General features: G+C 40.6%; 1 protein-coding gene across 1 annotated transcript; it reads right to left on the reverse strand.

Moving 5' to 3' along the window:
* Nucleotides 1-20,046: 20,046 nt before the first annotated feature.
* Nucleotides 20,047-22,185, reverse strand: LOC147903099 (uncharacterized). Its single transcript, XM_087374000.1, has 5 exons — nucleotides 22,107-22,185; nucleotides 21,738-22,035; nucleotides 21,580-21,648; nucleotides 21,238-21,310; nucleotides 20,047-20,748 (listed from the first exon to the last, which is right to left on the reverse strand). The coding sequence occupies exons 1-5, from the start codon at nucleotides 22,183-22,185 to the stop codon at nucleotides 20,047-20,049; spliced, it is 1,221 nt and encodes a 406-aa protein (XP_087230126.1).
* Nucleotides 22,186-22,579: the final 394 nt, after the last annotated feature.

Genomic DNA, 22,579 nt, shown 5'->3' on the forward strand with positions numbered 1-22,579 from the left:
TTGCATTAATGTGCCCACAACATTTAAACTGACATATGGTGGCATGCCATGCATCTCTTCTACTGTCACTAAATAACTAACTGGCACCCTTGTTGGCATAAAATTCACCAAGGAATTGTAAACTAAGTGATCTAAAATCGAGCCCTGTTTGATCAAGGAACTCGTTGCTTGGTACAGCTTCACTTTGCTCCCATCATACAACTCGAGGAATACATTCCCTTGCAAATCTTCAAATTGAATTGGAAAAGACTTCAACTAATTGGTAGGGACCATTCCATCCCAATTTGAAACCCATTTTGAGAGACCCCAGCTTAGCATTGTAGAGTAATATGAGCATTCCCTTCTTCTAATGCTCAGGCACAATATGCCTATCATGCCATGCTTTTCTCCTACACTGTATCACCTACTCTGACCAGGCTGCTCGGAGGTATAACCCATCTAGGTGTCTTAAATGATGCAATTACCCCTTGATTGCTTCTAACTCATTCAAGTGATCCTCAGTAGCAATTTGAAGACTCGTAACAATAAATTTTAAGGGAACAACTACTTCCAAACCAAAGGTTCTTTATGGTAGTAAGATTTGTAGTGACCTTACACGTAGTTCTATATGCCCATAGAGTTGAGCGAAGTTTAGTATCCCATTCACTCTTGGTTGACTGAATGGTTTTTGTGAGAATAAGCTAGTGTTTTGTTCATGGATTTGGCTTCACCATTTTGATGAGGATAGTAAGAAGTGGAAATTGTATGCATGATTTTGAATTCAGTCTTGAGCAACTCTATAATATCATTAAGGAAGTGTGTACCTTGATCAATAACAAGCTACAAAGGGCATCCATATCTGTAGATAACATTTTCAAAAATGAACTTAGTAGTGTTCCAAGCCAAGCTATCTCAAAGTTCCTTAGCTTTAGCCCACTTAGTAGTGTAGCCGATAGCCACAATGATCTATTTATTCTATGTAAACCCAATAGGTTTGAAAGGGCCTTGAAAGGGCCAACAAAATCCAAACCCCATCTCTAGAAAGCTTCCCACATATGAGTAGGTTGTAATGGCATATATTGATTGGCCAATAACCATCCAATGCATTCACAAATGTCATAGTGCATACACTTAGTTTAAGCATCTTTGAACAAAGTTTCCCACTGTAAGCTTGCCTACAACACTTTTTCTGGTGGTTGATTGTCCTGCTGATGGACTCGAGTGAGCTTCCTGCAAAACAATTGCTCGTTGGTGTGGCATAACTATCTATGAAGAACTCCATTTGCACACTGAGTATGATAGAGCTATCCACTAATCAAAGTGTATTTCTAAGCCTTCAAGGCCAATTGTCTGCACTTATCCTAAGGCATCGTATCAAGAAATTGACCCTTAGAGAAATAATCCATCAACTCGGTATATTCATGCTCACAATAGTCAACTGCAAAGAGTTCATCATCTAGAAGTTCAGTAGTGACCCTTGAGTATCCTCAATTGTAGGAAGGTTAAATAAACAGGTAGATCCTACATGGGTTTTGCCCATTTTATGAATGATTTTAAAGTTAAACTCTTGAAGAAGAAATTTTGACCAAACTATCGATGCTAGTGCTGCAAATCCAATGCACAAGGCATCGTTGAATAATAGTCTTATTAATCAGATAAATCAATGCTTGATGGTACACATAGAACACAAAAGTATTGTTGAGTAAATATTCAAATAAATAAATTCTTGATGATCCATATAGAACACAAAAGGATAGTCTTATTAATCAGATAAAGCAATGCTTGATGGTCCACATAGAACACAAAAGGATTGTTGAGTAAATAATGTCTTAGTTTTTGCACACCAAATATCATTCCCAAAGCTTGCCGCTTGGTGGTACTGTAGTTGAACTCGATAGGTGTCAACAATAATCGACTGGCATAATACACTAGATAATCTAACCGACCATCCGGTTGTTTGCCTAAGGCATACCTAGAAGCATCTACACGCACATGGAAAAATACAAGTGGATGGGTCATGGCACTGAGGGCACACAAATCCTCAAGTGCCATGATAGAGTGTGTCTCTATCTTCTCAAGGAATATCTCCTTAGCAAGCCACCTGAAAACGATGCACAAACCAATAGCCAGCAAAGACAAGAAATTGAGCATAAAGAAACACCTTACCCTCTAAAGTTGTTGTCTCTTGAGGGCATGAAATGCATATCCGTCATCCTCTTGTTTGCTTCAAGAAGAGACAATATCATTAGTCTCTTCTCCATCCTCACATCAACATTTGCTATACTCTTAAGCTTTGCCAAAGTTACAATGGAGTCATGACTTTCATATCTCATATTGAAGACTCTTGTCTTCCACAGATCTCCTAGTTTGGGATCTAGACAATTAAGCACCAACAAAAAATTGAATGTAAGAAATTTATAAAGTACAAGACTTACCACAAAATTAAAATCACAAGTTCACATACCAATCCCATCCTTTCAAAAATATTCTTATGAATTCTCTCTCTTTCCTTGCATTTTGCTTCTCCTCTACTTTCCTAAGGTATTGTTTTTGCCACAATATCCAATGCTTGCTTCAACTCAGAGGTGTATTCCACCTTTAGCAGAAAGAAAAATTGTGAAGAATTCACATGAAGATTAAGCAAAGTAATCATAATGGTTTTGTATTAAATAAATTTCAAGTACCTGAAAGACAACACAAGACAAAATTCCTCACGACAAAGGAAACCACTGCTTCTTCTCCAATGCATCCCTTGATGTGGACTCTTCAATCATTTGTTGTTGCATCTCAGTTTATTTATGAAGAATGTTGGATCACACTCATAGATGATAAGGGTATCCCAAAGGCTTGGCTTAATGTTTGCATGTTCATTCAATCTAAAATTCAAGAAGGAAGACTACTCAAACATGAATCCCAAAAAATGAAATGCATGTTCATCCAATCTAAAATTCCACAAGAAAGGAATACATTTCAATGGAACATGAATCCCAAAAAATTAAAATACAACTCTAAAAAGTTGAAAGATCACTTGCAAATGAATTCATTCATTGCAATCCATCCAACAATGCAATATCAGATGTCCTCTAGGGGTCTACCAATGTGCACATCACTCTTATGTGTCTAGACCTTGTCTCCATGTAAGCGTCAGCAACAATCATCTCCATCCATGCAATTGTCCTATGATTTCCCTCCCATACATAGAACATTTTCGTGGATAGAAACTTCCACTTACTCTTGCTTGCAATCTCCTTCTCAAATTCACTATCCACCTCGCTCCATACTTGTGATCATGTATTCACTATCCACCTCCTTCCATACTTGTGACCATGTATTCACAATTGCACTTGTAACAGGACTCCCCTCTCCATCACCCCTCTCCATCACACTTGCACAAGGATACAATATATGCCCCCTTCTTAGGCAAGTAACCCTCATACTGAAAAACACTCTTTAATGTAGATACATCGCTTCTCAAACCCCTAATTGGAGCATAAGCAATCAAACTGCAAAGGGGGATCCTAGGAAATTCATCAAACCCAAGAAGTTCGCATTTCCCAATCATATGTTTACTGCCATGTTACTGCATCATGGGCATCATTGAGCTTTTCTTGAGGGCATGCTAATTGGTGTTTAAACAGAGCTTGCTTAATAACAACATCGCATCCATCATGTTCACCCTTACCATGGCTAGACCTAGAGAAATTCCACATCATGTCTAGACCAGTCAGGGATTTGAACCTTGAGACAAAGTAGATTCCATGGGCTGATTTAAATTGAGAGGCAGCACCATCTGACCACATCCAATGTTGTTTTATATTTTCTACATGGGGATTTGTCCTTTTCAGCCATTCCCAATGCAGTTTTATATTTTCTACATGGGGGTTTGCCTTTTTCAACCCAATGCAGTAGAAAAGCATGCTGCACAAATAAGGTGTCATGTTCCCTATCATCTGAAATGTAGAAATGGTATGTGTGTTGCACTGACCTGAACTCCTATGAGTCAGCAAGTAGATTGGTATCAAGTGTGGAAAAATCAATCAAATGATTGCATGTGATATGCACAAGAATTGTTATCTGCTTGTTGTACCAGTGTGAATTTTGCATCTCATATTGTTCTTGAAATGAATAATTTCTAGCAAAATCTATGACAGATACAATAGTGTCACGGGGAAAATTAGCAAGGCACGTCTTGAACTGCTTATCCTGCCAATTGGCCGTGAATTTATGAAGCACATTTTTTGGGATGGATTGAACCATGTGACCTATAAGCTCCCTTGGCTAGGTGCTCTTATATGACAATAGCCATCTCTTTTTATCGGATCCTTCAAGATTGACATTTTCAAATCTCCTCTATTTTAGAGCAACATGGTTGTCTTCCCTCATTTCATTTGGATAGACATTGAATGTCTTCTTCTTCAGCTTCAAACTGCAATGCTTGCATGTGCCTCGAAGTGCGATGCGAAACACTCAGGGAACTTGCAAATCCTTGAAAAACACAGCAACACTCTTCGAAAATATGCACAAACTCTCAAAACTCACAAACGGAAGAGACAGAACAATCCTGCTAGGTATACTCTCCCCCCATAGGTGTGGTGCTCTCCTTCCACCTCCTATGTACTTATTTATATTTCCCAAAAAGCTTCCGAGCAAAAATCATACAAAAACCTCTGTGCTTTCCTCCATACCCCATTTTACAAAAAGCCCATCCACCTTCTAGAATAGCTAGCTTTTTCTAAAAATAAATCTTTTTCTAACTTTAGTTTATACACTTAGCCAAGCCACTAATAACCCAAATTTCAAATATGTACATAAGCTTTTGTAATATCAAAAATTAGGCATAAGCCTTATTCATCCTCGCATCACTGGAGTTGCGCCTATGTGCCCAAAATATGGCAAATCATGCTTGCCAGATGCCATCGCCCGATCAATTACTCTTCCCTTGAATTCACACGATTAATAGTAATGAAATATTTCAAACATACGATAACCTTGGAATTAATCACCACAATCAATCAACCTTTTAGTATTATAGCAACATGAAATCAATAAATCACAGATGAATGGTGCACACATGTGACACATACCATCTCATGGTGCACCTGATGCTACACATGAATAAAATCATACAGATATGCACACATGCTACACATACCGTCATCGCGTAAGTGGTGCACACGATGCTACACACTCATATAGTCGCAGCCATATATCCAGCCACATAGGAGCACACATGCATCAGGTGTATGATAAAATTGCTAGATCTCACGAAAATAAATACTGAAGGATTAAATTAATGGGATAATTCCAATTCTCGTAACATCCCTCTTGCTTGAAATCACAATTGCCCTCAATTGCGTGATAAAAAAGTAGTCAATAAATCAGGGTACATGTCAAAATATCACTCAGGCATCCACTTAGCATCCTCAACGGGGTGGTTCTTAAATGTAAGAAGATAAATAGGATATGAGTTTCCACGTCTCATTTGAGTGATTTGTTGATCAATGATCTGGTCTGGCTCTAAGAGCTGGGTCTCTTCTTGAAGCAACGGTGCATCGTCTAAAATAGGTCAAATTGGTGGGTCTCCATGGAAAGGTTTCAGGAGGTGCACATGAAAAGAATTATGAATTTTCCAATTGGGTGGTAATTCGAGCCGATAGGCATTGTCATCAATGCGCTCCAAAACTTTAAAGGGACCATAGGATTTAGGGGCAAACTTAACTACAGGGTGTGTCTCAATACTCTTAAGTCTGTGCTTTTAATTACGTAACATAACTAGGTCACCTTTAGCAAATACAACTTTCTTTCTACCCTTGTTTGCATGTGCAGTATACACAGCTTGAGCATGCTCGATATTCTTTTTGATAGTAGCCAAAATGCTAGAGAAATCTTCAGTAAATGGATCATCAGCCTCTACTTGGTGTGCTTAAGACGGGTCAATGGAGTAGGAATGGTCTTTCCATAGACAATTTGGAATGGAGATTTGCCTGTAGTAGAGTGCTTAGTGTTGTTGTAGGCAAATTGTAATAAATTTGTCCCATTTGCTTGGTTGACTAGACAAGTAAGCATGCAACATGTCACAAATAGTATTTTGTGTGACCTCAGTTTGGCCATTAGATTCGGGATGAAAAGTAGTGGAAAAATCTAACTTCGTACCAAGATTGTCAAAGAGTGCGGTTCATAAGTTACTACAAATTTTACTATCCCGGTCTAACATGATTACTTTTGGAAGGCCATGGTGTATAAAGATGTGCTTGATGAACAAATGAGCAGCCTAAACTATAGTCAAGGTCTTCTTACAAGGAATAAACTAAGCCTGCTTGCTAAATCTATCAATGATAGTCCAAATTATATCAAAACCTGAGCTAGTCGTAGGAAATCCAGTAATAAAATCCATAGAAATCTACTCCCATGGGCCATCAGGAATTGGTAAAGGCATAAGTAAACCTTGATGTAGCTCTTGACTTTTTGACAAATAAGAATTGTGCAACAAAAGTTGCAACATCAACTTTAAGCTTAGGCTAGAAAAAATCTTGAATTATAGTCTGATACATAGCAGCAATGCTTCTATGTCCCATGTAGGGTGGCTGATGTACCTCTTCTAGTACCAAGCATCAAAATGGTGCAGTGATACACAAGGGCTTTTCGTAGAATAGATAGTCATTATGAATGGAATAGGAGGCCATAGGGGTGCTATTAGCTTGCTTAATCTTATGCCAAATTTTGAAAGGTCTCGATCAGTAGGATAGTCCGCCTCCATAGGCTCGAAAGGGTCTCCCTCGATGATTGAGATATTATTTATGCTAGGTCGATGGCTTAGTGCATCGGCAACTACATTGTCTTTGCCTGGTTGATATTGGATCATCGATTTAAAGCTGTCAATAAAGGCAGCCCATTTAATGTGCCGATCCAAGATCATCGGCTGAGTAAGGAGATGTCTAAGACTCTAGTGATCAGCCTTAATGTGAGTAACTCAGAACCCATAAGATAGTGTTTCCAAAGTTTTAAGGGCATGCACCTCAACAGTTAATTCTTTATCATACGTGGAATATTTTAGCTCTACTGGTTTTAATTTACGTGACTCGAATGCAATTGGATGGTTATCTTGCATGAGCACAACCCCAAAACCCTATCCACTAGCATTAGTAACCATGACAAAGAAGGGTCTTGTAAAGTCCGACATGGTCAAAACTGGTGTGTGCGTCATTGCACCCTTAAGTCATTGAAAAGCTAAAGTGTGTTGCTCACCCCAAGAGAAAGCACGAGTCTTACGCAATAGTTCGGTCAATGGATGTGCCTTGTGTGCAAAATTTATAACAAATCTGCAATAGAAACTACACAGACCTAGAAAAGATTGTAACTCATAGATATCTTTAGGCTGTGGCCAGTTTACTATCACTTCTACCTTCTTGGGATCTACTCAAATGCCTTCAGTTGAAACAATGTGTTCAAGATATTCAATTTTAGGCTTAAAAAAGGAACCTTTCTCTGGATTGGCATACAATTGGTTCTCACGTAAGAGAGAGAAAACAAGATCCAAGTGTTTCTCATGTTCCTCTCGACTCTTGCTATAAATCATGATATCATCAAAGAAAACTACCACAAAGTCTTGATAGGGTAGGAAGATATGATTCATCATCTGACTAAATATGGTAGGTGCATTGGTCAATCCAAAAGGCATAACAAGAAATTCATAGTGACCAGTTTGGGTTCTAAAAGCAGTCTTGAAATTATCGAGCTCGATCACTCTCACTTGATGATATCCTGACTTAAGACTCATCTTACGAAAGATTGTGGATCCTTTCAACTTGTCGAGTAAATCGTCAACTCTCGGAATGGGGTATCGATTTTTCACTATGATTTGATTTAAGGCACGATAATCGATGCACATTCGGAGAGTTCCATTTTTCTTCTTGACAAGAAGAACGGGTGCCCCAAATGGTGAGCTACTTGGTCGAATTAGGCCTCTAGCCAAAAGATCTTCTATTTGGAATTGAATCTCTTGCTGCTCAGTAGGATTGCATCTATATGGTGATTTACACGGTGGTGCGGTACCTAGAATAAGGTCAATCTTATGATCCTCAGGACTAGATTGAGGTAGGCCAGGGGGTAAGTCTTCCATAAAGCAGTTGTCATAGGTAGCTAGCAAAGGATCAAAAGGCTCTTGCTTAGTTTTCTTTGTCTCAGGACTAGCCTCAATCTTATTGACCATAACCAGATATGTCTTCTCACATTTGCGCAAAGCTCTTTTAGCTTGGGTATGTGACAATATAGGCCAAGAGGGAAGATTCTTGTCACATTCTAGAGTCATAGTATCAGTGCCTTGAGTCACAGTAATGGTGCGTTCAAGATAATCAGGTTTGGCATTATGATCGATGCGCCAAGGCATCCCTAGAATGAGATCTTGCTCATGCAAAGGAGCGACTAAGAAATCACGGCTCTCAACTAATGGCCCTAAAGTCACCTCAAGATCCTTAACCATTTGCAAATAATTATAATTCGATCCTTGAAAAGCTGATTTGACTTTATATTTTGTTTTGATGGTTGCGAGCCCTAACTTTTCAACTAAACATTGCGAAATGAAATCATGGGTGCTTCCATCATTAAATAAGAACTATGTTCTTTTTCGTGTAATAGTGCAGTCATATGTAACAAAGAAGTACGAAAATAAGATGCACTTTTACCTAAATAACACTTACCTGAAGAGGTGTAGTCGGCATCTTCAGTGTCATTGTCCTCATCCTCGCTCTCTTGCTTGAAAGATTTATCATGGGATCCATCTTCAATGTAGTTGATCCATGCGGAGTTGTTGCACTGACTATTATTGTTGGTACGTCCATTGGTTCTCTCTCCATTGCCTCCGTTATTATTGGTAGCATTCTTTGCTTGGGTACCTATCTTGTGTGTAGCAAGTGGATTCTTTGGACATTCATAAGAGTAGTGTCCCTTCTCTTTGCATTCGTAACATGTGACAAGTTCTTTGGCTCTTTGATTAATGTGTGACTTAGCAGGTTTCCAATTAGACTTACCATCATATCTACCAACTTTTCCACTTACACCCTCCTACTTGAAGTATGAAGTATGTGTTGGGATATCTCAAGGTGTATGCCCCAGGCACACCTTGGTTTCTATGTGTGTGTGCTAGAGGCACAGTTAGGTGCCCATAAGCACTGTTAGGTGGTAGAAGCCACATAGGATGATTGAGAGATTCTAGGAGCTGATTGAGGAGATGATTATGGAGCTCAGAGGTCATCAGTGATGTCAGTGATCATGTAAGAGGTGCCTACATAAGGACCTCATCTTTCTTCATTCCATAATCAAGCATTCTCATTTTGTGTTCACTTCATGCTTTCCCTTTAGTTCCTCAACATGGTATCAGAGAACTATGATCCTCCTTGAGCCCATTTGTGCCACATCATCATCTTCTTCCTCACCTCCATCTTCCACCTTCCCTTCCAAAGTTGATTTTGGAAGTGAGAGTTCTCTTCAAGCTCGCATTCTCAACTTCTCATCTTTCAGGAGAGTCTTCCCAAGGTCAGGCAAATCTGCAGAACTAGCCATACATGCTATCTTGCCATTTTCGGGGCGGCATTATCTCAGGAATCTGTGTTGACTTCTTCCTGGTTCTGACTATGGAGAGTAACATTGGCAAAATCCTTCCAGAGGGAGCTGGGCGACATCATGACCTTGCTGCTCATCAAGTCTAAGCTCATTTGGAGCAACATTTGTGTAGATTTCATCAAAAAACTAGTCCACGGTTCTTCTACAATGCTGGGTGACGTGTTTATGTTCTGCGCGATTCCTTTCTGAGGGTGAAGCTCTACATGTTTACCTTCCTCTCCAGTGCAAAACCCCTCTGAGTTTCCACTTCTACATGACGAATTGGAGCAGATTTTTGAGTTGCCTCTTTGGCCATGAAAGCTTGACTATGCTAGTCTAAGTTTGACTTTGGACAGTCTAAGTTTGACTGGTAGTTTGACCAAGATTTATTTTCAGTCTAAGATGCTCATTTTCTAGCATCTACTTGGTCATCTTTTGCTTGGACATCTTGCATGAATGTTGCTCTGACTAATTGCCTTATACTTTGACATTCACTTAAGTCACATAGAGAAATCCAAGTCAAAGTATTCAAGTTGTTACTCTTTGAAAGATTATTTTTTATTGCTCATATATCACTTGTAGGGCACTAGACACTGCCCTCGGGTAAGACCTTGCCATGGAAGCTAAGACCTTTTTTAAGAAGTTGGTTGGAACTAGTTTCCGTACTTGGCAAACAAAAGCTAAGCTTATGCTTATGAAAAAGAAGATATGGAATGTTGTGAATGGAAAAAAGTCTACAAAAGAAAAAGCTAAAGACAAGAAGGACTACTTCAACAATAAAGCAATTATGCTTGAAGGAAGAACTCCGATAGCAAATGAAGAAAATGAAGATTATGCTTTTTGAACCATCTGCATATATGCTCCAGATCTCTCTTTTTATGTTGAGTCAAGGTACTCAGCCTGGATAGTCCTCCAAAATGAATGAAATAAACTATTGTGTTCTTTGTAACCACCTCTGGTCACCATATGATGTAGGCCATGTGTATGTGTCTTTGCTCCATGGTACCTCCTGCAGACATTGTGTGCATGTACATGCAGGGGAGATAACCATTGGAAGGTCTTATGTATCCCTTTTGTTTACCTCACACACTTGGGAACCCTTGATAGCATGAGATCCTAGCCATAGATTAATCCTTAATCACCATGAGATGGCATGCAAAACTATGAGACTAGATGAATCCTTGACATGGCCTAAGGCATTCCCTTGAGGGGGGTTTGTTGGGATATCTCAAGGTGTATGCCCCAGGCACACCTTGGTTTCTATGTGTGTGTGCTAGAGGCACAGTTAGGTGCCCATAAACACTGTTAGGTGGTAGATGCCACATAGGATGATTGAGAGATTCTAGGAGCTGATTGAGGAGATGATTGTGGAGCTCAGAGGTCATCAGTGATGTCAGTGATCATGTAAGAGGTGCCTACATAAGGACCTCACCTTTCTTCATTCCATAATCAAGCATTCTCATTTTGTGTTCACTTCATGCTTTCCCTTTAGTTCCTCAATAGTATGCTTCTTTGCTCGAGGGGTGTGAGTAGCAAAGCTTCTTCCCTGCTTTCTTTCTGACTCTAATGCCAAATCCATAGCATCAAAAGCTATAGATGGTCGAGGCATACGTACATCAGTACGAATAGTAGGATGTAAACCCTTAACAAAGGTACGACATTGCTCCTTTCAGGACACTTTCTCAATGGTTTGCAATTGAAGTAGAGAGGAAAGATATTTCTCGGTGTATGCATCCACACTCTCATTATCCAACTGCCTCAATCTTTGCCATTGCCTACGAGTATCCTCTTCAAACTATGTAGGTAGGAAGTGCTTCTTGATTTTATCTTTGAATGCTTCCCATGTCTTTGGAACATGAGTGCTTTCGGCAACCACACTCCACCATAATTGTGCATTTCTTGTCATGTGACGTGCAACAAGTTTCACCTTCTCGATCTCTTTGTACCGTTCTTCCAAAAAGTATTGATTGAAAGAACTAATCCATGCAAGTAAAGCTTGTCCATCTCTTTTACCATCATATTTTGGAAAAGAAAATTTTTTGCGATTAATCTTACCAGACTTCTTCTTATCACGAAGCTTGAGTGCTTTCAAGATGGCCTTTCCCACGTTTTCTTCATCGCTCATGTGAAGGAGTAGTGTCATGATGTTGTCATAGTGAAGCCTTCACATGTCGCTTCTTCTTCCTTTGATGTCTCGTCTTGCTTCTTCCATGCTCACTATCACTGGTGTCTGATGATTTGCTGCTTTCACTCTTTTTCATCATCTTTGTCCTTCATATGCTTCTTTTGACTTTAGTCATCTCTTTTAACACTCAATTTGCGCATTCTTTGTTGGCTTTATGCGTGTCGCACATGTTGCGCATGTACTCAAGTTCCTACTCAAGGTCCCATGCATGATGTTTCCATGCATCCTTTGAATCTGATGCATGCATAGGTTCCTTGTCCTCAATCGATATAGGTGGCTTCCAAGAAGTCGTCACTTGGCATAGAGTATCTTCAATTTCTTGACGTTGTTGCTTCTCATCCTGATAGCATTCTCGCCATTCTTTCTCAGTAAGTGTCATCGGTGTTGGACTTCTTCTTGACCGATGGTGATCGTTTTCCACATCCTCATCATGATGTAGATCTTCAGGATAACCTATCTCTGATGGAATATGCCTTCCAGACATAGTTAAGTATGTGCACGGTGCAAAGAAGAAATCACTATGAAAGGAAATACACACAAACACAAGACTTATCTCAATTCGGTTTCCAAGTTTGAAAGTGGCTATTTGTCGAATAGTGTCTCTGTGGGCTCTTGAACTCACATGATTCCAACAAGTGAATCCACGTTGCAAGGTACAAAGCAAAGCTTGTGTCCGATAGCACTTGTAGACTGCCTCTTGCTCTTGTGAACACTTGCTTTTGTTTTGTTTTGTCTGTTTTGTTTTGTTTTTTTTTTTGAGATTCTCCTCTTCCAAAATCCATTGGGTTGCTCCCTTGTTTGCACTATTGCCTTGAAGGATATCTTTATGACTAGGAACTTTAAAGAATAGAGCAACAAAGTGACTTGATCTAGTGGATAGTCACCAATTGTTAGGGGGACTTGAGCTAGAACAGTATCGGGATGGGGGAACTCCCGGGAAGTTTAAGAGCAATCTCCCAAGGCTTCGTCGTGCACAGCCAATAGTGCCTTTAGTGCCAGGTATGCCAAGGACTATGGCTTGGTCACCGCCATTGTCGTACGCTTGGAGGAGCTAAGGCGTGGGTGTGGATTCATAAGCTTCGACATGTCTACATACGACTGACTTCTTTTGCTGTGATATTTTTTTTTCATCGCACGTTTTCCTGGCCTGCGAGCCATTCTACACTGTTCACTTCCGCTGCTTCGAACTTCGTTGCACTCTTGTACACGATGTCCACAATCTGATGCGTGCTACGATTTCTTGTTTGAGGACACTGGGTGCATGTGCTTCCTATTCTATGGACGATGAAACCTTGGCTCTGATACCACTGCGACAGGAAACACTCACGGAACCTGCAAATCCTTGAAAAACATAGTAACACTCTTCGAAAATATGCACAAACTCTCAAAACTCACAAACGGAAGAGATAGAACAAGCCTGCTGGGTATAATCTCCCCCCATAGGTGTGGTGCTCTCATTCCACCTCCTATGTATTTATATATATTTCCCAAAAGGCTTCCGAGAAAAAATCATACAAAAACCTCTGTGCTTTCCTCCATACCCATTTTACAAAAAGCCCATCCACCTTCTAGAATAGCTGGCTTTTTCTAAAAATAAAGCTTTTTCTAACTTTAGTTTATACACTTAGCCAAGCCACTAATAATCCAAATTTTAAATATGTACATAAGCTTTTGTAATATCAAAAATTAGGCATAAGCCTTATTCATCCCCCCATCACTACAGTTGCACCTACGCACCCAAAATATGGCAGATCATGCTTGCCAGATGCCATCGCCCGATCAATTACTCTTCCCTTGAATTCACACGATCAATAGTAATGAAATATTTTAAACATAAGATAACCTTGGAATCAATCACCACAATCAATCAACCTTTCAGTATTATAGCAACGTGAAATCAATAAGTCACAAATGAATGGTGCACACATGCGACACATACCATCTCATGGTGCACCTGATGCTACACATGAATAAAATTATACGGATGGTGTACACATGCTACACATACCATCATCGTGTAAGTGGTGCACACGATGCTACACACTCATATAGCCACAGCCGTATATCCAGCCATTAGGAGCACAATGCATCACTACAGAATAGCGAGCACACATGCATCAGCTATGCGACAAAAATGTTGGATCTCACTAAACTAAATACTGAAGGATTAAATTAATGGGATAATTCCAATTATCGTAACACGAATGCATTCAATCTGGTGCCACTCACGGTCTCCCTTTGCACAAATCACTGGCTCCCACACAGACCTTAACCTACAAAACTTGCCCTCCCTTGCAACACATGATGGGGATCCAAGTGGTCTACAGACTACGCATTCATCTAGGAAGCATGGGCATTGAAACCCATGGAGCAAAACTCCAACACGACCAAATCTCAAGTCATTCATAGCTTGCCGGGCCAGAGGTCAAAGTCTATGTGTGTTTTGCAACAACAAACATTCCTATCTTTGAGTTTCCTGATGTACCAGGGCTTACAATGCTCAAAGCTCCTCTGCCCAATTGAAATGTCTAAATTCTGATCCATAACTTGAGATATAACTCTGTATGTTGACCCAACATGCAGCAACAACAGAATAGTGAGCCCCCTTTTTGCTACTACTAAAAGAAGACAAAACACATAGTCTAATTAAAGTATATAATGAAGCAAAACAATTTTCAACCACCGCGCTGGTTTAGCACTATCACAATTTTAATCTCACCAGGCTGGTTTAGGACATGCTTAGGACAGTCAACCATCGAGCTGGTTTAGGACACGTTTAGGATAGTCCACCACCGGGCTAGTTTGAGACATGCTTAGGACAATCACAATTTCAACCACCAGGATGGTTTAGGGCACTATCACAATTTCAACCACCGGGCTGGTTTAGCCTAACAGTCTCAACTTCACATATTAGATAATAGCAAGTATATTGCTTTTCATTTCTGAATTTCACCATTAGAAAATAAAAATATATTGCTTTTCATTTCTGAATTTCACAATTTATGTCAGTAACTGCTTGCGGTTGTCATGGACCCAGCACTGGGCTAGTTTAGGATAATTATATTAAGTCCAAGCCATCTCGGTCTAGAAATAGTGGCGTATGACTCAAATAGAAAGAAATTCAATTTAACAAATTTAAGTAATAAGAAACACAATAATTTCAACCACCAGGCTGGTCAATAAGTAATGTCTGTTCAACCACGCTGGTTCAAGACAATCACATAATTGGTGATTGAGTTGAAGGAGCCAGCACGGTTGCATGATGTTCCAACCATCGGGCTGGTTTAGTAAAATAACAATATATTGTGAAATATATTTATTTTAATTTCTATTCAACCACGCCACAGGGTTGGACAAAAACCAATGTCTGTTCAACCACGCTGGTTCAGGACAATCACATAACTGGCGATTGAGCTTAACCAGCCTACGATTGCATGATGTTCCAACCACCAAGCTAGTTAAGAACAATCACATTTAGTCCAAGCCTGGTTTAAGAAATGAAACAAGTAAGCTATCCCAAAGCTGAGTCACTAACAACCACTGGCTGGTTTAGGTACCATTGACCTATGTTTTATCTAGCATGTGTATGATGTGCTGCTCAAACACCTTGCATCCCGTTCGCTTCTTACAGATGTCCTTTCTATTTGGAGAAAGTCTCCTATTTTCATGCCAAAACATTGTCATTGTAGCAATGACTTACGCACTTAGGCTCTCTCTTCTTTTCTTTCATTTTGTTGAAGCCCACAGACTATTCGGATCGGGATGATCGTGCATTGCTTTTGCTCTACATTCAACTATTGGAGCCACGTTGGTCCTTCTAATTGACAACATCTTCGACATTATGTACCCAAGCCACTTCACCCTTGTTTTAGGGGACACCAACATAGCTAATGTCACCCTCTTTGTAGCTATTTGATACTCTACAAACTTTAGAGTGTAGGATAAAGCTTGTGAAAACTCGAGACTAGTAATCACTTGAATGGCCTAATGTTGTTGCCTCGAATGCTCCCACCAATCGTGACCCCACACCTCGTGTTCTTCGCTCTAATGGCAATGATCGAATGCATGCATCGGCAACTGCTTCTTGTTGCAACTCTGCAAGGAGTCTTCTTTCTTCTAGTTATTTCTCCCTTCGCAGATGTTGCAAAAGTGTCTTTCATTGCCGATTTGATATCGTGCCAGTGCTTTCCTTGACCCACACAATGTTCCTTGTGCCTTGACCTGGCTTTTTAGCTTTCCTGTCTCGTAGCCTCTATCTGCTTCTCTTGCACACCATGGTGAGCTGCATGTTGCCATTGATGCCATGTCCATGATCAGTCTAGAATAGGCCCAGAGAACCTAGCTGGTGAGGCAAGCAAAGAATAGAAGGCAACTTACCCGAAAGAAGACAATGGCAAACCAAAGTCTGCGCAAGGTCACGTCGAGGTGCGTGCAGATTGCAGGGTGTTTGCAGGGCGAGGGCAAGTTGCAGGTACTTAATCTTGCAAGATTTGATGGGCGAGAGGTATGAAAATTCAAAATTCGCAGAATTAGCAAAATTTTAGCTGTCAGTTTTTCCCCCTTCTCGGCGATACACATCAACAGAATTGGATATCCCAAACAAGTGCAATGTGGCCTAAAATGCTTCAAAACACAAATAGGCCAAAGGGCACGCTATCGGGTTTGATGTTGTGTATTATTAAATGTAATGATCTTTGGCATGCTTATGATCCATATAGCAAGCAAGTGCTTGGAAAAATAAACGAATCAAAATTGTAAATAGTGTTGGATTTATTAAAATATCTTTTCACATGCACAAATTGCACTTTTTCAACTTCTTCCATTTTAGGGTGAATCTAGATACCAATACAAAAAACTATCAATGTTTTAAGACCACCATGTAGTAGTCCCACTAGTTTGGGTTCCAAATTTTCAATCCGTTTTGGTTTTTAACAAATCAAAAAAAAGCTATGGAGCATGCCCTCAAATGGGTATGCATCACTTTAGCACAACATTAGAGGCCCATTAACCCATGCCTAATGTTCTCATTTAGGTGTGTCCTCGGGTTGAGGAGAAGCTCACATAGTGTACTTTTGAATGATTACTTGGTTGCATGTATGTATAGAACAAAATCATTAGAAGAATCTTCAGAGCTCAAATATTCAGAGGAGGATCTATAATTGTTTAAGGCTGAAATTATTTAAGACCTAATTGCTGCCATTGGAAAACAACATGTAGCTGAAGCAATATCAGAGCTTGCAAAGGAAGAAGAGACTGAGTCTACTCCAAAAGCACTACACACTACAGAAGAAGTAGAGACTTAGTGTACACCTAGAGTACCACAGCCTCCACTCATGAGAAGAGTTGTGATGCATGTATGATGTTGTTTTAACATATATGCATGAGGAGCATATTCTCATGATGTTGTTTATTCATGAGTATTATGGTTGACATTTATTTCTGCAATGGATTGAATCATGATGTTGTTTTTGTTGATTATCTTAAATGTGACTTATTACTTAAGTGGCATTTACTCATAATATTTATTTCATTATTTCATGCATATAATTTTATGATATGAATGTGTGATGATGTGATTATTTGGAAATATCAAATGTGTGATGTCATTGAGAAGAACATAATAAAACTGTTCGTAATCTTTCAATGCTCCACTCACTTAAAGTAGAGCATTCCCAATGCTCCACTCACTTTATTCCAAACCTTTCATTTCACACTATCGGTTAAAGTGTCAGCTGGATCGTTCACCCATACTCATTAGGGCAAACACACTATGGTGCTCACCCATCCTCATCATAGTGAACACATCTTTCTCTCATTCTTGTTCTATTTATTTTCTTCACTCCTCACACTCGACATTGCGTTATTGAACTTGTATTCCTCCATCCTAGTCCTTCCACAGACACTCTCTACTTTCTTCCATCTCTCTTTCTTTATCATCTCTCTCTCTCTCTCTCTCTCTCTCTCTATACATATGTACATGATACATACATACATATGTACGTACGTACGTACGTAGGTACATACATACATACATACATACGTACATACATACGTATACACACATACATCACGCACACACACACTTGCCCCCCCCCCTCTCTCTCTCTCTCTCTCTCTCTCTCCATGCCACGTGACTTCTCTTCTCGACCCTCAGGAGCACATGTCATGATGCCCACACCAATAATATGGAGGCAAGATAGCTTGGTCAAAGGGGAGGGTCGCAACAGTGGGTGCACCACTTGGGTCATCGCCATGTGTCGAATAGCCTTGATATTATAACCCGCCCCCCTCCACTTGTATTTTTAATTGTTATACCCCCTCCTTTCTATTCCTTTCTCAGCACATTTACTCCCCCCCCCCTTCTCTCTCTCTCTCTCTCTCTCTCTCTCTCTCCTCACACCACGTGTCTTCTCTTCCCCCATCTAGTTGCGTAGCAGTAGACTCAATGGCTTTTATCATGTGTCATGCTTTTGCTTCTGCCCACTAGCATTCCCAACCGTGTGCCGATAGCCCATGCAACACCAACTCTACATGTGTGGCAGACTACTCCTCTGTCATTGGCAGTTCACTGCCTCCAGTTGTGCAACATGTGGCAACCTTCAGCGCTTCCTCTAACTTCTCCCACTGCACGACACATGGCAGTGTAGCTTTCTCTTTGTGCGACATGTGAACTTGTTAGCTTGCTCTCTCCTTTATACATATAGCGATAGAGAAGAGATAGAGATAAAGAAGACAAGAATCCTCAACGACAAAAGCAGAATATGTTGTAGCCCTATTGTAGCCTCTCTAGCAAGTCCCAATTATTTTATCTATGACTTAAAGATAATTGTGGCAAACTAGTTAACTTTAAGAATGTTGATTAATATTTGGGTTTTTTCCTTTGAATCCCAAAGGTTTTTTTAATTTGAATATTAATTAACATCCGGTTGTAGCCTTAGCATAAAGCTTAGCTTTTGCTGCTTTTAGCATGAATAGCTTTTGCTCCAGCTTTTCTCTCCACGTTAAATTGAGAACAATTGTACACAAATATTTAATCAATTCATTGATACTTTCGGGGCTTGTTTGGTTGTCTTCTTTGTTTTGCTGTTAAGTCTAATGCTTCCTTGCTAGTCCATATGTCCTATTAGTGCCTGTGCTTCATGCTGAGAGGGCTTTCCCACGGTTCTCCAAATTGGTAAATATGCCAGTAGCTTGGCATAGCCCAACATGCCTTTGACTGACGTAGAAGCTTGCTATTGCTGTTAATTTGGAGCTGGAAGTGATACAGTAACATATAAGCCTGCCTATATGAGCTGCAATGCATTAGAGGGCATTCTCGCGATGCCCAGTGCAAGGTATGAGACATTTCAACCTCAAAGATTGGATGTAAGGTGAGAACAGTAGCAACATGTACATTCAACGAACTCCACGGTAGAAGCTGCAACATTTTCGGTGAAAGGCGATTGATTGATTGGCTGCAATATAGCGAGAGAGCAGGAACTGCGAATTGTACGCTTATTTTCATCAGAATTTTCGATGTTGATGGCACCTCCTAGAACCATGGCGCAAAGAGGGGAAATTCCAATTTGAGGTGCAATATAGCGAGAGAGCAGGAACTGCGAATTGTACGCTTATTTTCATCAGAATTTTCGATGTTGATGGCACCTCCTAGAACCATGGCGCAAAGAGGGGAAATTCCAAATTGAGGCAATCGAAAATTTAGCAACGATTGTTTCGCTTGCGTGGGAACGCCCTCTTATTTTTAGAGCTAACCCCGTAATGCCCGGCTAGAGAGGGATTTTCCCATCTCCACCGCAGCATTGCAGGTGCTCTTAAATTCCTGGCGCCATATGTGGGAACGGATCAAGCGCAAGCATTCCCAACATTTTTGTTGGGTTTCTCAAGCGTGGGCACGCTTCCTAACCTACTTGTAGAATACCCAACCCCACACTTAGTAAACTGGCCAAAAAGAACTTGCCAAAAAGCTTCCTAACTTACTTGTAGAATACCCAACCCCACACTGAATAAACTGGCTAAGCTATCAAGCAAGAGACAATTCTATCCATCCATAAAGGAAGCAACTCGGCATTATACCAGGGGACACCCAATAGAATAAATCATTAATGACATATCAATTGGACGGAGGCCACACCAGTCTTTACCTATCGCTGGGCGATTGTATTCATTGACAACAATGCAACGTTTGCATTGCTGCTTACAATTGTGTCAGATCAACTAGAGAACGCGACGAGGATCATATGCTTTACTTTGGAGTAAATACAAGCACATGCCGCTTTCAATGGTCTTTAATTGCTTGAATTCTTTGGACATCTCAAGGCAGCAGCCACGCCCAGCCCAGATAATTGAGCATGGTAGCGAGATCTGGGAGTGTCCTGCCAAGTACTGTAGTTGCTGAGAAATTGTGCAGAACTGTGAAAGCCCTGAGTTTTACAAAACTGTAGTGGGTCCTGATTACAAGCTATAATTCCGCTTGATGAAATCTCCATACCGTTTGTTATGTGGTTTCCCGACAACCGAGTAGAAAAAGATGGTTTTCCATCCTCTTCTTCGTGGGCATTTCCTGCCTGTGGAGGCTGAACCCAGTGACTACTTTCCGAAAACTTCGTATAATTTTTGTTTTTTGGAATTGAACTTTGGGCATCATTAGATTGGTTTGGCTTTGATGTCATGGCAATCGAAGGATCCTGATCAAAATGGAACCCTAGTCGTGCATCGCCTTGTTTGGCATCATGGTAGCAGCGATCATCATCAACGAGCTCAAGCTTCTCAAAAGACCCTGAGGATTCTCCACCTCCATCTGTTTCGAAACAACTTTCAGGCGATTCCTGCTTCATAAACAAACTTGATCCTTGCAGTTGGTTGTTTGTTCCAAAGGTTCTCTCCAAGAATGAGAGGGGAACAACAAAGCGTTTAATTTGCTTCGTCGTTGCTGGGCAGGTAGTGATAGAGTCTTCGAAGTAGGCACAAAACACCACAAATTTATTTGCCTGAATCAAAGAAATACCAGCTTACGTTTTCGCATGCAGGTCCGCGTACTTGACTAGTTTGAAATGGAGACAGCATTTGAGACATATTATCAGCCCACCGGCCCAAAACTAGAAGGCAACCAACATTCACTTGTATTGAATCAAACTAACTTGATTGACGTTGGATTCATCTTTTACACAAAACAAACGTCGTTCTTTTTGGTCGCAGAGCTCGATACCGGCCCGGATTATACTCAAAAGAGAATTTAAGGCCATGCTCTGAACTCAGTCTAATTACAAAGAAGGCTATCAATGGGCTGTTATGTCATACTTCAACTTGAGGAGTACTTCGACTGAAACTCTGCATTACCTTATGAAGAACTTATTCGTCCTTCACAAAACTCTTCAGCAGTCTTGTTATTATTAGATCCGATATTACTGTAGGAAAGTTTTTGCCATATAGACGGTTCATTATATGAAAAACAGAAGCGAGGAATACTAGAAGCGAACCTGAGAAACATACTTGCTCAGACGATAGTACTTTGCCAGTAAAGATAGCAATTTGGCCGAGGGTCTGTCATAACTGAAGCAGCAATTTAATTTAGCGATAGCATCTGCACTTCAATTCAACGAAACAGGGCTACTTCATGCATGCAGAACTACGTACAATGCCGGTAAGGTTACGTCAAAATTGATGGAGAATATAATTAAGACTGCGTTCTGCAAACTCTAACATGGTAACGACCGTCGTTTGCTCGTAGTCTCGCTACACAAGAAACGGTTGTTTGACGATGGAATTTGTCGAGGGGGTCGTTCAAATATGCAAAAGGATGAAGTTGAGCTGGAACCCACCCTAATTGATGAGCGCATTTCTTTTCTTGCTGCAGCATTGATTCAAATAGGCAGCGACCCAGACCAACCCTGAGATGATCACCGCCACATATGAATGCTCTGTTGCGCAAGGAATCATCTACCATGTGAAGCAAAGGGACGTTGGAATTTTATATTACCTTTGGCAAGATTCGTGCACATAAAAGTCAAGCACGCAAAGCGGGGAGATTTCACGGATGCTCCCATTTTCCGTCCGGATGAAGAGATGTTTCTGACCCACCTTGAGCATTCCCTTGATGAGGACCGTGCCGGGCTGCCGAGTGGCAATGCATGTGCAGAGATAGAGGCGATGTGGCCCACATCTGATGCGATCAAAACTGGTGACAGGAAGCCGCAAGGATTGCGCTTTGGCGGACTGCAGCCCGAGTTCATCGATTATGTGCTTCATGTCCTCCTTTTCTCGCGCACCCAGACGACCTGAAATGGAGCAAACTAAGCGTAAGGGGAGGAGGAGGGCGATGGGGAAGAGGAGAAGGAGAGGGTGTTACTGATGCGTTGGGAGTCCCAGTGCGAAATGGTGAGTGGCGTTGCCTGCTGCAACGCAGCGATCGCGCACCGCATTTCCATGGCCGTATTTGCAACCAAAAACAAAACGGGTTAACGTTGCAGTTTCTCAACTTTAATCCTTGTATATATTTTCCCCTTTCCACCCTTCCCGTCTCTTTACCCATTTTTATCTAGGGACATCTTCAATACTTGAATAGGGGGCTATGAACGCTGATAACCGCTCTACAAGGGATGATAAGACCTTGACTTGCTAGAGCGACCCATTCATAGCCCATCAAGGGTTGATGACTTTCTAGAGTGACCTAATGAAGTGGAGGGATTACCTTATAGATCTATATTAAAACAAGCCAAAAAGGATAATAACAAAATGACTTCGATTGACGACAGTGTATCTCCACCTCTTAAAGAATGTATAAAGAGAGATTTCCTGAATCCTTGGATGAGGGAGGTTTTG

This window comes from Dipteris shenzhenensis, chromosome 4 (genome assembly GCF_047967505.1).
Source record: "Dipteris shenzhenensis isolate YYH24624 ecotype China chromosome 4, Dip_SZ_1.0, whole genome shotgun sequence".
NCBI classification, from domain to species: Eukaryota; Viridiplantae; Streptophyta; class Polypodiopsida; order Gleicheniales; family Dipteridaceae; genus Dipteris; species Dipteris shenzhenensis.